This window comes from Bos indicus, chromosome 9, assembly GCF_029378745.1.
Source record: "Bos indicus isolate NIAB-ARS_2022 breed Sahiwal x Tharparkar chromosome 9, NIAB-ARS_B.indTharparkar_mat_pri_1.0, whole genome shotgun sequence".
NCBI lineage: Eukaryota > Metazoa > Chordata > Mammalia > Artiodactyla > Bovidae > Bos > Bos indicus.
In genome coordinates, this window is record NC_091768.1 from 86,885,497 (window position 1) to 86,899,816 (window position 14,320).

The 14,320-nt window shown below is 34.8% G+C and overlaps 1 protein-coding gene across 1 annotated transcript in view; it reads right to left on the minus strand.

Moving 5' to 3' along the window:
• Nucleotides 1-231: 231 nt before the first annotated feature.
• LATS1 (large tumor suppressor kinase 1) overlaps nt 232-14,320 on the minus strand; it is a 39,196-nt gene continuing 25,107 nt past the window's right edge. Inside the window, exons 4-8 of the mRNA XM_019967574.2 lie at nt 12,576-14,074; nt 9,524-10,106; nt 6,292-6,474; nt 5,991-6,097; nt 232-4,405 (exon numbers count right to left, since the gene is read on the minus strand). Coding sequence (XP_019823133.1) covers nt 3,896-4,405; nt 5,991-6,097; nt 6,292-6,474; nt 9,524-10,106; nt 12,576-14,074 — 2,882 coding nt within the window. The 3' untranslated portion in view covers nt 232-3,895. The remainder of the gene's footprint in view (nt 4,406-5,990; nt 6,098-6,291; nt 6,475-9,523; nt 10,107-12,575; nt 14,075-14,320) is intronic.

The window sequence follows — 14,320 nt, forward strand, 5'->3', positions numbered from 1 at the left end:
TATAAAGTGTGTGCAGACAAGAGGATAAAAGGAGACCTAAGAATGATGGTAATACTTGAAAAGGGGGGGGGAACCCCTAAATGCTTGTTCATCTACATAAAATGGATTTAAGGTATAACAACAACATATATATTTGGTAGGCAGTTCATGTGATAAAGTAAAAGACTGTAAATAAAGGAAAAGAGATTAGCCAATAACTTCACATTTTAAAAATCATAAACTGGACTCAAATGATACTAGACGCAGAGTTTAATAGTTGAAAATTATTAATTTTTTAAACCTGTACTGACCTAAAGGAAGCCTTTAACATGAACTATTTATTGTACTTATATTGGACAAAATGAAAACATTTTACTGGTTTACACTAACTCTATTCAGTTTGCCTTAATCTAAGTAGGAATTATCATTAGCTACATATATATATATATATATTTATTTTTTTTTTTAATTCCAAAGTATCAGATTTTTGACCATAAATTTTCTGAGAATAAAAAGATTAAATTTTTGAATTAATAAAATCAACTTACCCTAAAAGCTTTCCACACATAATTTAAAGATTTGAATTTTGCTTTTTTTTTTTTTTTATTATGATCCCAGCAAATGTTACACTAGAGAAAATGATTGGGAAAATACAAATAGATTCATTAAAAACACAGGCTGATTATTCATTTCTACTACATTCATAAGTATGCAAAACAATTCAGTTATATTGCAAAGCTGTAATTCCTTTTCCTAACAAAGCATTACTTTATAAAACTGTAGTGTTGTACTGATTCAATTTTAATACAAAATACTTATATACATAATACAATATAAAAGTAAACTGTGGTATATAGTGCCTTCACAAGGGATCTATTAAGGCGCTTTACAAATATACCATTATATTGACCAAAATTACTTTTTGTTTTAGATTAAAACAAACAGGCTAAATGTTTTACTTTAAATACCAAAGGGATTTTTGTTTATTTTTGTTTATTAAAGAAAAATGTCTAAAGTACCTTAGGTAACAGCAGCAGCAATATCTAAAAATCCTCCCACTGTATTCTCTAATTTCAACATATTATTAAGTCAGAATAAATCATTTCCACTCACAGTTTTGCACTTCGCAACAGCAGAAGGTAATAACTTTTTTAAAAAGTCAATTTCAAAGTGACTTCTTAGTCATACATTCTATAGTTTCTATTACAAATAAGGTAGAAAAGATATAGCAACAGGGCCTGCCTTAGGACATCACTGGACAATACATAACTGTATCTACAATTACATACTTACAGAACACATTTCATAAATACTATTGATATGCATAAAAGGGGAAAGTATAAGAAAGACAGCAAGTTTTTTTTTTTTTTTAATGACTGGCAAAATTATTTTAAAAAGAAAACATGATTGATCAGTGTTTTCACTCTATTTCAACTGAGAGCATATAGATTTTTGACATTGGTCTCATCTTTTTGGCAGGAAGCACCAGATTCCTACTGGAATATAGTTTGGGAATAAGTCAGCTTAATGTAGTTTAATAGTTTGGGAATATGACAGTATATTCAAACTGTTAAAAAATGCAGATACTAAAGGCTTGTACACTGCTTCATTTAAATACAAAAAGCTTATATTGTCAGAGGAAATTTAAAAGGATACAATATTTGTAGTGTCTTACATTTGAGAAGTAAAGGCAACACAGATCTTGTGGGGAGAGGGGGAAGACAGCACCTTAGTTTTTCTACAATGTAACTGCAACAAAGTTGGTTCTCTACTGTATTGCACCATAGTCCAGAAATAAAAACTAAATGGAAATTTCAATAAATCTGAGAAAGCCTGAAGAGCAATGGGGGTAACAACAAAAGTTCTTGAATTAATATGTTTTGCATAGAATTTCACAGGACTAATCAAATGCTCCATGAAGTGAAGACTGCTGTCTTACACAGTGCATTTTCTCACAATTCTGAGTAGAGGTCCTTCAAAATATTTCTGTATTAAGACTGTAACAAGTCAAACATGTATGTTAGTGCCCTTGAAAGGGTATGTTTAAAGTGGAGCGCTATCCCAGAAAGAGGCATTCACAAGGATATCTTATCACATGGTACAGACCTTTCTCATCAGAAATTATCAGTTTATACAAGATGTGCTAATCTGAGCACTCATCAGTAAATTTAAAGCAAAGTTCTTAATTTAATGTATCAGTGTTCTTATAGGACAGAGGTCCATAACCAAGAGTTTGTGACAGGTTTCAATACGTCCAACTGCAATGTGACATCTTAGGCGTATCTGTTGACGTGCATTTTTCTGGGAACAGAGCCCACAATTTTCATCAGATTCTCAAAACGACCAATAACTGCCAAAGACCCACCATTACATAGTGGGTTATGCAGTGCTCTGAGAAGGCCACCTATGAAAACGTTTTAAGTGTGAGCTAATTAATCTTTGCCCTCCCCAATTCAGCTCGAACAGGCTTTGCCTTTTTTTTTTGCCTTTAATTTTACTTACATATATGATTCCATTAGCTTTTATATGAATAAGTTTGAAAATCACTAAAATTATGCCTCTTAAGTTGTGATAAAACAATTCCCTACCAGTGGAGCTTAAGAAAAGCAAATAAAATACAAATTTTACTAATGTTAGAATTAGAGCCCCTTCCCCCTTCCTACAAGCTAAGCTAAATGTATTCTGGTATGAAACAACAAGTTGTCCTTAAAACCTAAATATTATATATAATAGTAATGCTGAAGGACATATTATTTAACTTTAAATAAGTTATGAGGTTTTGAATTTTCTAAAAGACCACTATGTATTTTTCCTAATTACTAATGGCCATCTTAATTAGGAGTTACATAATAATAATTTTTTCACCAATTAATCTGACCATAGGTAAAATGCTGCCAAATAGCCAGACTTTCCTTTGCCAGTAACAGTCCATGTATGCAGCACTGTTTTGAAAGAGGAAATCTACAATATTATTGATGACATAATCCAAAGGTACCCACAAGTAAGTTCTAATCAAAGTTTTATATGAAGTTGAAAATAATCTCTCTGCTTAACATGTGGAATTATTTTTTTTTTTAATTTCAGAGTCAAAATGTGAAAGATCTTAGCTTTTAGTACTGAAACTTTTAATTTATGGCAGCTTTATTCCCTTTAAAAACTGAAAGCAGCATTAAAAATACCAGTATGGAAAGAAAAATGTAGTGATTTGCTTCTTTCAAAGTCATTAATTTTTGAGATATATTAAAAAATTAAATACTCTACAGAGGGGAAAAAAAGATAAGCTGCACTATTTTTCATTTGGATGAGCATACTATATTTCATTTTTGTATTTCATATTTTGTATTCATATTCAACTTTGTATTTCTTATTTATCAAATGTGAATTATACAGATTATCGTTAGCCTAGGAACACTCACCACCATGATGCCTTCATTTCTAGAGCTTATTTTTTCTAAGAATAAAGTTATGGGGAAAGAAAAAAAAAACAGCTCTGTAAATGTGGGGTATATTTCATATTTGGTTAAAGCAAGATAAAACTAAAACTGTCTTTCAAAAAATTTTCAAAAATTCTTGTTTTTTAAAATTATTTAGCATTATGTACACATAGAAAACAGGCTTCTCCTTTTAAACAAAGCACTATTTTTTATTTTAAGTACTTTAAGTACCAAGAACTGACTATAATATTCAGCTCATAATTTACTTTCTTTATAACAAATTTTTTTCTAAATTACTGATTTAAAAGGCTGGAATAAATTAATATTTAAAAGGATTTCCATAATTTAGGAACATAAAATATTGTACACAGAGCACACATACATAGCTCTGTCACATTTGCATAATTTTACTCTCAGAGCTTCAAAAAACCCTGCGTTTCAGGCCTTTTTGCAAATCCTCATTACAATTATTTCCTAGTGTGTCAAACATACACTAGATCACGATTTTTCATCTCTGAGCCTGTGTGCTGATCATCTTCATCTGACTGCTGCTCTGAGCCTTGTGAATTAATATATTCATATTCAATAGGTTTTGGATAATTATAAGGGTAGCCATTGTCATCAAAAAACCTCCGAAAGGTAAATTCATAGAAAGCATGTTCAGGGTGCTTTCCATTTTTATACCATCCGTTGAGAGTGTCATTTACATTTTCTTCCTCATTATCATCACTCCGTAACTTGTCAGGATCAACAGGATCAAAATTTGATGTATCTGTTGGGTGTGTGATTTTAGGAATGTATGAAGCAGATTGCTGTCTCAAGTCACTGGAAAAATCAATTGTTTTAAAAAATGGATGAGCTTTTATTTCGTCAGCACCATTCTTGCCTAAGCGATCTTCTGGTCCTCGGCAGAGTTTAATAATAAGATCAGAGGCTTCAGGACTCAGTTTAGCTTGCGGTGGGATGTGAAGAGATGTTTGCCAGTTGATAACCTTTAAAGAAGATTTTTAAAAATTAGAAGGAAAGAGGTAAGAAAAACAAATTTCCTCTAAGTTTTATATGAAGAAGTCTTATTGGACTATTTGTGTTTGTGTGTTTTTACATAAACTGCATGGTATTTCACATTCCTTACCTTTATTTTTTTGGTTTGTTTTTTGGCCACACCACACAGCTTGTGGGATTTTAGGTCCCTGACCAGGGATCAAACCCATGCCTCCTGCATTGAGAGTACAGTCTTAACCACTGGACTGCCAGGGAAGTCCCTGAAGTTATTGTACTTTCAAATTCTTTTTTCTCTCTGCTGTTGAGACTGCGTAATTTCTATCGATTTTTCTTTAAGTTCACTGATTCTTTCCTCTTGCCAATATCATACTATCTGGATTAGTGTAACTTCCTCTTAAGTCTTAAAATCAAGTAGTTGATTCCTCAAACTCTGTCCTTTTAAAAACTTGTTTTTGTTATCAGTTTCTTTGTCCACCAAAATGAATTTTAGAATTGGCTCAACTATTCAATTGATTTTTACATATTACTCTCATACCCTACAACCGTATTAAAGTCACTTATTAGTTCTATGGAGTTTTTCACAGATTGCCTGAGATTTTCAATATAGAAAATTATGCCACCTGTGAATAAAGCAAGTTTTTTTTTTTTTTCTAACCTTTATGCTTTTTCTTTCACTGCTGTATTACACTGGCTAAGACATCCAGAACTATGCTGAATAAGACTCAGACCAGACATCCTTGCCTTGTTCTTCATCTTTAGGGAGAAAGCATCCAATCTTTCACACACAGCACCTACACAAACATATTTGTATTTCTACCTATGCATTTATTTCATATATACATATGTATTAAAATGAAGGCAAAATAAAGATACTTTCAGACAAATCTGACACAAACCTGAGAGAATGTATTACCAGTAAACCTGTAACAAAAGAAATTCTGAAGGAAGTTTTAAATATAATGTATTAAATGAAGTGACAGACAGAAGTTATAACTTGAGGACAGTGTCATAGAAAAGATAGTATATGTCAAGATACGCTCAAAGAATGATTAAAAATGCCCAGGAGTGAAACAGAAAAGAGGGAAAGTTGTGAAACATGGGAGAGAAAGAAGGGTATTCCATACAGAGGGAATGGTATGAACAAACCAAAGACTTGGACTTTACAGACAAGGCTACTAAAAGGCTTCTTAAATGGGATAATTTGTGATCAAAATTGTGAGCAGCTTTTCATTTAAGTGCTAGGGAGATATAGACATTTGTTAGTAGTTTGGGGTCAGAATGTACATGAAAGGAAACAAAGCCAGCAGTCAGTAGAAAGAATAAATTGGAATACATCTTCAAAAGGTACTAAAAACTTGTAAGAGGAAGAGCCATGACTGTAGTGTGTGCATGAGGAAGGATATGGGGGTGTTAAAGTCACACAGGGGAGAGCACACGTGGAATTTCAGTAGGTTCCTATATCCTTACAAGCTCATTCTTTAATTGTAAATTAAGATGCTCTAAATAAAGGACTGATAAAGGTGTATGGTATTGGGGCTTCATAATGATTATTTTGGTACAGATTCTACACCTTACCTTCACTTGTGTTTCAAATGGTGTCTGTGCCAAGAAAGGCGGCTGTCCTACCAACATTTCAAAAAGAATGACACCAACACTCCACCAATCACACAACTGTGTATAGCCTAAAATTAGACACCAAATTTATGGTTATTCATAAGCACTTTAGAAAAAACTGCTCAGAATGAATAAAATCAAAATTAATATTAAATCACCAATTTATACTATAGAATTAATACTTTTATTGTAAACCTGAACCATTAGCCATATTCTCCTGGTCTACAGGCATACTGAGATTCTTTGTAAGACAAACGTCTACCTGTTCGTAACAAGACTTCAGGCGCAATATAATTAGGAGTCCCAACCAAAGAATGTGCGAGACACCGCTGGTGCTGGCGTGCAGCTCTCCGCTCCAGTGGTTTCAGTCTATCACCACATCGACAGTTAGAGGGGTCACCCCATTCATTACTGAAATCCATGCTATCCTGCCGTGGATGGTCACCTGTATAGTAAAATACATACATAAATAAATAAAAACAAGAGTAAACCTATCTGTTTAATCTTTAGACATCCTATGCTATGCTATGCTATGCTAAGTCGCTTCAGTCGTGTCCGACTCTGTGCGACCCCATAGACGGCAGCCCACCAGGCTTCACCATCCCTGGGATTCTCCAGGCAAGAATACTGGAGTGGGTTGCCATTTCCTTCTCCAATGCATGAAAGAGAAAAGTGAAAGTGAAGTCGCTCAGTCGTGTCCGACTTTTAGTGACCCCATGGACTGCAGCCTACCAGGCTCCTCTGTCCATGGGATTTTCCAGGCAACAGTACTGGAGTGGGGTGCCATTGCCTAGTTTAGAGTTAACAACATTTCTCCGTGTTGACAAGCTAAGACCCAATGTATGCCAAATCACTGATGGTGTGATTATTAATAACTAGAGACTGTACTCTTGAAATACCAATAGGACAAGTCTTACACTAAGAAAAATTAGCCTAAGATGCAGTAATTTACTCAACAATAAATGAGGACAATAAAAGTTACTGAGTAGGCAGGTCTGAGAATTTGTTATTCAGGCTGCTCTCCAATACTATTCTGGACAAAGTTTCAAACAAATTAGATTTGTGTTTCATTTATTCAGCAAATGACAACATTAACAATAAAGACAATATTCTTCTCTCAGGCAGGTTATCAGTAGGGGGAAAATATAACAAATACATATGTAAGAACCAGTGATGCATCCCGTACAGAGAATCAACATGCGGTGATATGGCAAATGTGCTGAGGTGACATTTGTTTAAAAAAAAAGAGGAACTCAACAATATGAAAACTAGACAAGGCATTCTACACACAACAGTACTCGAGAGGACCAGTGTGGTTAGTAAAGGGGAGAATGGTACGAAATGGAGCAGGAAACAGCGCACATGGGTTTTACAAGAAACGATTTGCCTTTTACTCCAAGTACAGTGAAGATACTGGAATATATATATATATATATGTATTTATATATATGAATATACTTACATATATACATAAGTATTAAATGAAGGCATTTCTTTTAAAACACGCATCAAACCTTTTCATTCTCTTGAAGTAATGAAAAGGTGTGACAATACGTTTAAAAAAGAAAACTTTTAACTGCTGTATAGAGAACAGATTATAGAGAGGACAAGGGTGAAAAAGAGACCAGGTAAGAGGCTATTAAAGTTAAGTTTGGACTATGATGATACTAGTGCAGATGGAGAAAAGTGAACACATTTAGAATCAAGGATGGGTGGTGGTAGTACAATTTACCAAAAGGGAGGGGGGAATAAATAGGGAGGGGGAGAAATTAAGAATCATTTATTAGCAGTCTTAAGTTTGAAAGGGCTATTAGGAATCCTTATGAAAGGGGGAGGACATTTCTGAAGAGAGATTTGGAATTCACTGATGCAGAGGTAGTAATTAAAGCTATGACTGGATGAAATCACCTAGGGGAAAAAAATCTGAAACTAACCTAACTATAATAAACAACTGGAATGTTTGATTAAAATACAATTTCTACCCTCCAGTGGAGATTTTCAATCAGAAGACTGGAATAGAGCCTAAGAATCATATTTTTAAGATAAGCCCCAGATAAGATTCAGGTAAATCAGGGGAGATATTAAACTATGTTAACCTGAACATTAAAGTAGGTTCAGATATCTTCAGTTCTATCCATTTAATGTAAATCCGCTTGTGTTCACAAGAAGCACTGGAGGCAATAATACTTACCTCAGAGGATTGCTGTGAACATTAAATTAGAATATATATAAAGCACCTAGTCATGGTAAGTATTCAACAAATGTTAGATTGACTTACACTTCCATTAGTGCTTGGAGGGATCTTGGTGAGGCAGTGTGGTATGGCAGAAATAACATGGGCCCTGTAAGCAGACAAACCTGGGTTCAAAGCCTAGCCCTTACACTTCTTTTCTGTCCGACCATGGGCAAATTTCTAACTTAGCCTCAGGTTCTTCACTCTGCCTCACAATGATATTGTGAGGATTAAAGAGAATCATGTACATAAGAATCATGTACATAAAGTGTTTAAACAAGCTGTATAACAGTCATACAATGGAATCCTAAGGGCTATGAAAATAAATGTTATTATTTATTTATATGCAGGAACACAGATGAACCTCAAACAAATATAGGAAGTCAACATAGAAGAATACATGTAGAATGATTACATTTAAATAAAGGTTCAAGAGTAGGCAAAATGAAGTAATATGTTGTTCAGGGATATGCATAAAAGTATACAGAAAAGTAAAGAACTGATTATGGAGTTTTGAAATAAAGGTTACCTCTGTGGAGGAAAGAAAGCAAAGTGATAGTTAGGGACTTCAAAAATACTAATAACCTAATTCTTAAGCTAAGTGGTGTGTAGGGGGCTTCATTTAAAAATTATTTCCAAACTGTTGTATGACAGAAAACCAGGGGAAGAGGGGGATGATTTGGGAGAATGGCATTAAAACATGTATAATATCATATAAGAAACGAATTGCCAGTCCAAGTTTGATGCAGGATACAGGATGCCTGGGGCTGGTGCACTGGGATGACCCAGAGGGATGGTATGGGGAGGAAGGTGGGAGGGGGGTTCAGGATGGGGAACATGTGTACACCCGTGGCAGATGCATGTTGACGTATGGCAAAACCAATACAATATTGTAAAGTAAAAAAAAATAATAATAAAAAATTTAAGGAAAAAAAAAAGAAAACCACAAAATTCTGTAAAGCAATTATCCTTCAATTAAAAAAAATTTTTAACTATTTTCAAATTGTTATTTGTCCAACACATTTCACATTAACAAAATGTAAAGAGATTAACTCAAAAATGTTAATGACATTTAGAAATAAATAATTCTAACACATTTTCATTTTATAAATCTAAGTATCTAAAGGATTCACTCACATTTATCCAATGGAGTTAAGACCTGACCCAGGACTTCTGGCTCCCATCCAGGGATAATATCATCTTATATTTTATTACACTAATAAGTCATATGAATACATACAAATTTTATGATTTTACTCACCACTCTGGTAGTACTTAGAGTCATGTGTCCATCTGAAGCCAGTGCAGAGGCCGAAGTCAGTCAATTTAATATGACCATCACGATCAATCAAAATGTTATCAGGTTTAATATCTCTATGAATAAAACCCATTTTATGAACACTTTCGACTGCACAGGTAAGTTCTGCTATGTAGAATCGTGCCAGATTTTCTGGAAAGATGCCCATTCTAATTAATAGGCTCATCATATCACCCCCAGGAATATAGTCCATTACAAAGTATAAATTGTCTTTGTCTTGGAATGAATAATAAAGACGAACTACCCATTCGTTGTCAGCTTCGGCCAGGATATCTCTCTCAGCTTTGACATGAGCAACTTGATTTCGAAGCAGAACATCTTTCTTTCGAAGAGTTTTTGTTGCATACAAAGCCTTGGTATCTACTTTTCTTGCTAGACAGACTTCACCAAATGCTCCTATTCCTAATGTCTTTATCTTCACAAACATAGACTTGTCCATTTTAGCCCTCTTAAGACGGATGTAATTAGACTCTTTTTGGCAAAGCATCTTTCTCATTTGATCTTGGGCATCTTGAGATAATCCAACCTAGGCAAATAAACTAAATATTAAATGAGGAATTATCTTCTATACTAAATATTAAGAAATCGCTTGGAAAAAGTTCAGGCATATATATTTAAAGGTTAAAAGCATAATAATTTTTAATAAAGCATGTTAGAAATCTAGAATATATTTCAGAGAAAATTAATTATCAAAAGTGCAGCATAAGGGATAGTTAACAGGATACACAAGGTGAATACAAATGCAGAGTCTGCTGTGGAGAGCAAGGAGAAGATGCTACCAGTGGTCAGCTTTCTACTCCTCTCTAATGCACTAAAAGAGTTCCCAATGTGCAATCGCCAAACATGTTAACATGCACCCTCATCTATCTCTCCCTGCACATTCATCCCAAACTACATAATCGGATTGCTTTCATTATATGCATCTACTTATAGAATGCCTATGTCTCAAATATTCTCATTTTGGTCTTCATGAAAAGAAATTCTTCCACTCCAGGTTCATTTATTCTAAAAAACTGATGTATTAAGAACAAAAGAATATCTTCTCTAGTCAACCCACTCACTAGTAAGTCAGTCTTTCCTTTTATCTTTTTCAGGGCATTAGAGTAAGGGTAGGACTCACAGCCATCACTAACACAAAATGCACAGAGTATGTCCTACCTTATTTCAAAGGGACTACTTGTTTGATTATAAGGTATCTTTTAGATATTTTGGAACATTTCAAAGAAGAGTCAGTGTGACTTATGAAGATGCCAAAAAACCCAGATAAAAACAAAAACCAAAAACCAATGTCTAAGTAGACATGGAATACCTGGATTTAGAAGGCAAGAACAGTCTATTTATGACTAGTTAATAAAGGATTAATTAGGAATCTAAATAGAAAAGGAATTTGTTTTGAAAAGTAGATAACTCTAGAAACGCAAGACTAATTAAAATATAGCAACCTCATGCTTCTGTTAGAATAAGCATTTGCATGCAAAATCTTTTAAGAAGGGTGGCATGCCAGACTTAGTAAAGAACTGTTTCTCTTAAAATCTTACTTGCCTACACAGTAATGGAGGCTACAGAAGTCAGCAAAGCTTCCAACACCATAAAAGTTTAAATCAGCTATTAGTGAAAGTGAAGAGGAAAAAGGAAAAATAAACTAAGAAAATACATACAGACAGACTTTAGTAAGAAATCCTAAGAGCTAAATATGGATAAGCCATATAGGTTATTATGATATTTCTCACAATAAATTCAGTTTATAGCAAGAGTAACTATACTGTGAAGTCAGATCCTGAAAAATCATTTTAAAAGAACAGCTCTCTCAAATGTCATGAGAAACTTTAACACAAATGAGCCTCTTAAGATTTGGGGCAGTAGATCTAAGACTGGGAGTCAAACCTCTGAACTGTAAACATGTGATAAAAATAACAGTACCACCATAGTATCTAAAGAAGAGAGTTACGTGGAATCACAACAGATATTAATCTAAAGGGTTTAGTTATTCTGATCTCCTTTTTAGTAGATTTTAATAATTCCAGGACATTTTTCTAGTACATTATAAAAATAAAATTAGAAGGGGAAATAACTGAAAGGAGATGTCTCTGACACTTCTAATAAGACCAACCTGATGAATAAACCCCTAAGCCCCAACACAACTATAAGTAAAAATACATGTTTCATAAGTTTATCAAGAGATAGGACTAAGATATTTCTAGTTTATTTTAAAATGTAAGATAATATGTAAACTCTAGAAAATAACTCTTGCTTCAGTTTCCATTAAAGGGATTATGTATACCTAAACTGCATACTGCAAATTATACTTTTCTTAATTTATTACAATTTTATTATAGAAAATTCTGGGTAAATTCTGAAATGCTAAAATAAAATGGTATAATCTAAAGTACTTTAATGTTTACTGACTTTTAAATAACTGATAATACATTTAGCATAAAAAGAAAAATACTAGACCACAATATTTTAAAATAAACACCAAGCAAACACATGATCAAGTATAAAAATAGAAACTTTTAAAGGTTTTATACTCAGCCATAAAAGGAATGAAATAATGCCATTTGCAGCAACATGGATGGACCTAGAGACTGTCATACAGAGTGAAGTAAGTCAGAAAAAGAAGGACAAATATAATATCACTTATATGTGGAATCGAAAAAAAAAAGGTACAAATGGACTTATTTACAAAACAGATCTAGAGTTATAGATGTAGAAAACAAACATGGTTACCAGCGGAATAAGGAGTAAACTGGGAGACTGGAACTGACATATACACACTACTCTATATTACATAGTAGATAACTAAAAAAGGCGTACCGTATGGCACATGGAACTCTACTCAATATTCTGCAATGGCTTATATGGGAAAATAGTATAAAAAAGAGTGGGTATATGTATATGAATAACTGAGTCACTCTGCTGTACAACTGAAACTAACACAACATTGTAAATCAACTACATTCCAATAAAAATAAAAAATAATATAAAAAAGTTTTACCCGCATCATTTCGTTCTCTAATTGTTTTTTACGATGTAGACGTTGCTGATGAGATTTGAGCACGTTTTCTACATGTTGCTCCATGAAGAATTTAAATGCCTGAGGAGAATAACTTTGAATACGAGATTCCCTTCGCTCTTCATCTTTCTTGTTTTTCCTAACGGTGATAGGTGAAGTGGTAATCTGTTTCTTTTCTTTATCTCCAGTATCAACATTGTCATAACTTTTTTCACTCTCATCTTCCTTAGGCAAGCTTGGCTGATCCTCTTTGCTAGACTTACTGACCGATTCATATGGAGGAACAGATGGGTTTTGGTGTAGCAGATGCTTAGGATAAGGTGGTGGCGGACCTTGATAGTTTGGAGCTTCAGCAACAGGTGGCATAACAGCACCCTCAGAAAAAGGACTAGGTTGGACACTCTGAACAGGCTGTGGTATCCAAGAAGGGTGTGTAGGTGCTAAAGCAGTCTGCAGCTCTGGTTTCAATACACGTATACTTTTCACAGGCTGTTGAATGGGAGCTGGTGTAATAGCAGTGACTGTTGTAGCCGAAGGTTGAGAATTAGCAGAATGATTTGTTCTGTTTCCCAATGGATTATTAAAAGAATTTGACCTCACTGGTATGTTAGGTTGCCATGTAGGGATTTCATGTCCACTGCTTGGGGATGACTGGGCAGGAGCAGATGATGACTGAGGCCAAGTTGTTTGCAGTCCAGGTATATTAATGTTATAAAGTTCCATGTTATGACTATTTCTGTTTGGCACCATCATAGCTTGAGGAATGTTCCCATTTGTGTATGATGATGGAGCAGCAGAACCCCCTGTTTGTAAAGCAGAGGGGCTTTGTCCATTAGTTGGGGTCAGAGGATATGGAGGGGGTGGCTGCCGATTGACAGCGCCAGCAGGGACAACATTCTGGTGCATCATAAAATCAGTCTGACCGCTACCATTCTGAATTCCAGGTCTCCCGGGTGGAAAATTAAATTTGTTAGAACTCTGCATGATGATTGGCTGTCTGCCAACAGGAACAGAATTAATGCCTCTCTGTCCCTGATTAGGAGGATTCATCGGGGATGTGTTAAGAGGTGGTGGAGGATAGCCCTCCTGCCAGGCTCCAGGTGGAACTGGAGAGATTCGGGAGATGACGTAGTCCATGTTCCCAGAATAGCGCTTTGTTTGAGAGTTTGGTTCCCATGATGGGGGAGGCGGAGTTGTACCTCTTGGAGGGGGAGTCTGGCCTCTTGGAGGGGGTGGAGGAGTGACACTCCTTACTTGAGGAGGTGGTGGGGGGTTCACTCTCTGTCCATTGCTAGGATGAGCTGGAGTAAACGCTGTTATACCAGATCCTGACAAAGGTCTTCCTACATCTGTCTGTGAGTTGGGACTTTCAGAACGGTACGCTCCACTTTCTCCTAGTGGTGGACCATGTCTCTGAGGAACTAAGGATTCTTTAGAACCCTTCCAGCTCTGTTTGCGGTTAATTGATTGTTGCACACTCCCTATGGGAATAAAACAGAAAAAAACAACATGCTTTTTAACCTCCTACTTTTGAAAAATTTAGCTTGGAATTCTAAGGCTACTAAAAGATAATACTCTTTCAAGAATTACAAAAATAAAATTTCAGCATGTGGTTTTATATTTTAGAATTTTATCCATTTTTGACTAGGTAATACCTTCTCATAGCTTAAAATTCAGGCAGTACAAAAGGACACTGATCCCTGTCCCTTAGCCAACCAATGTCACTG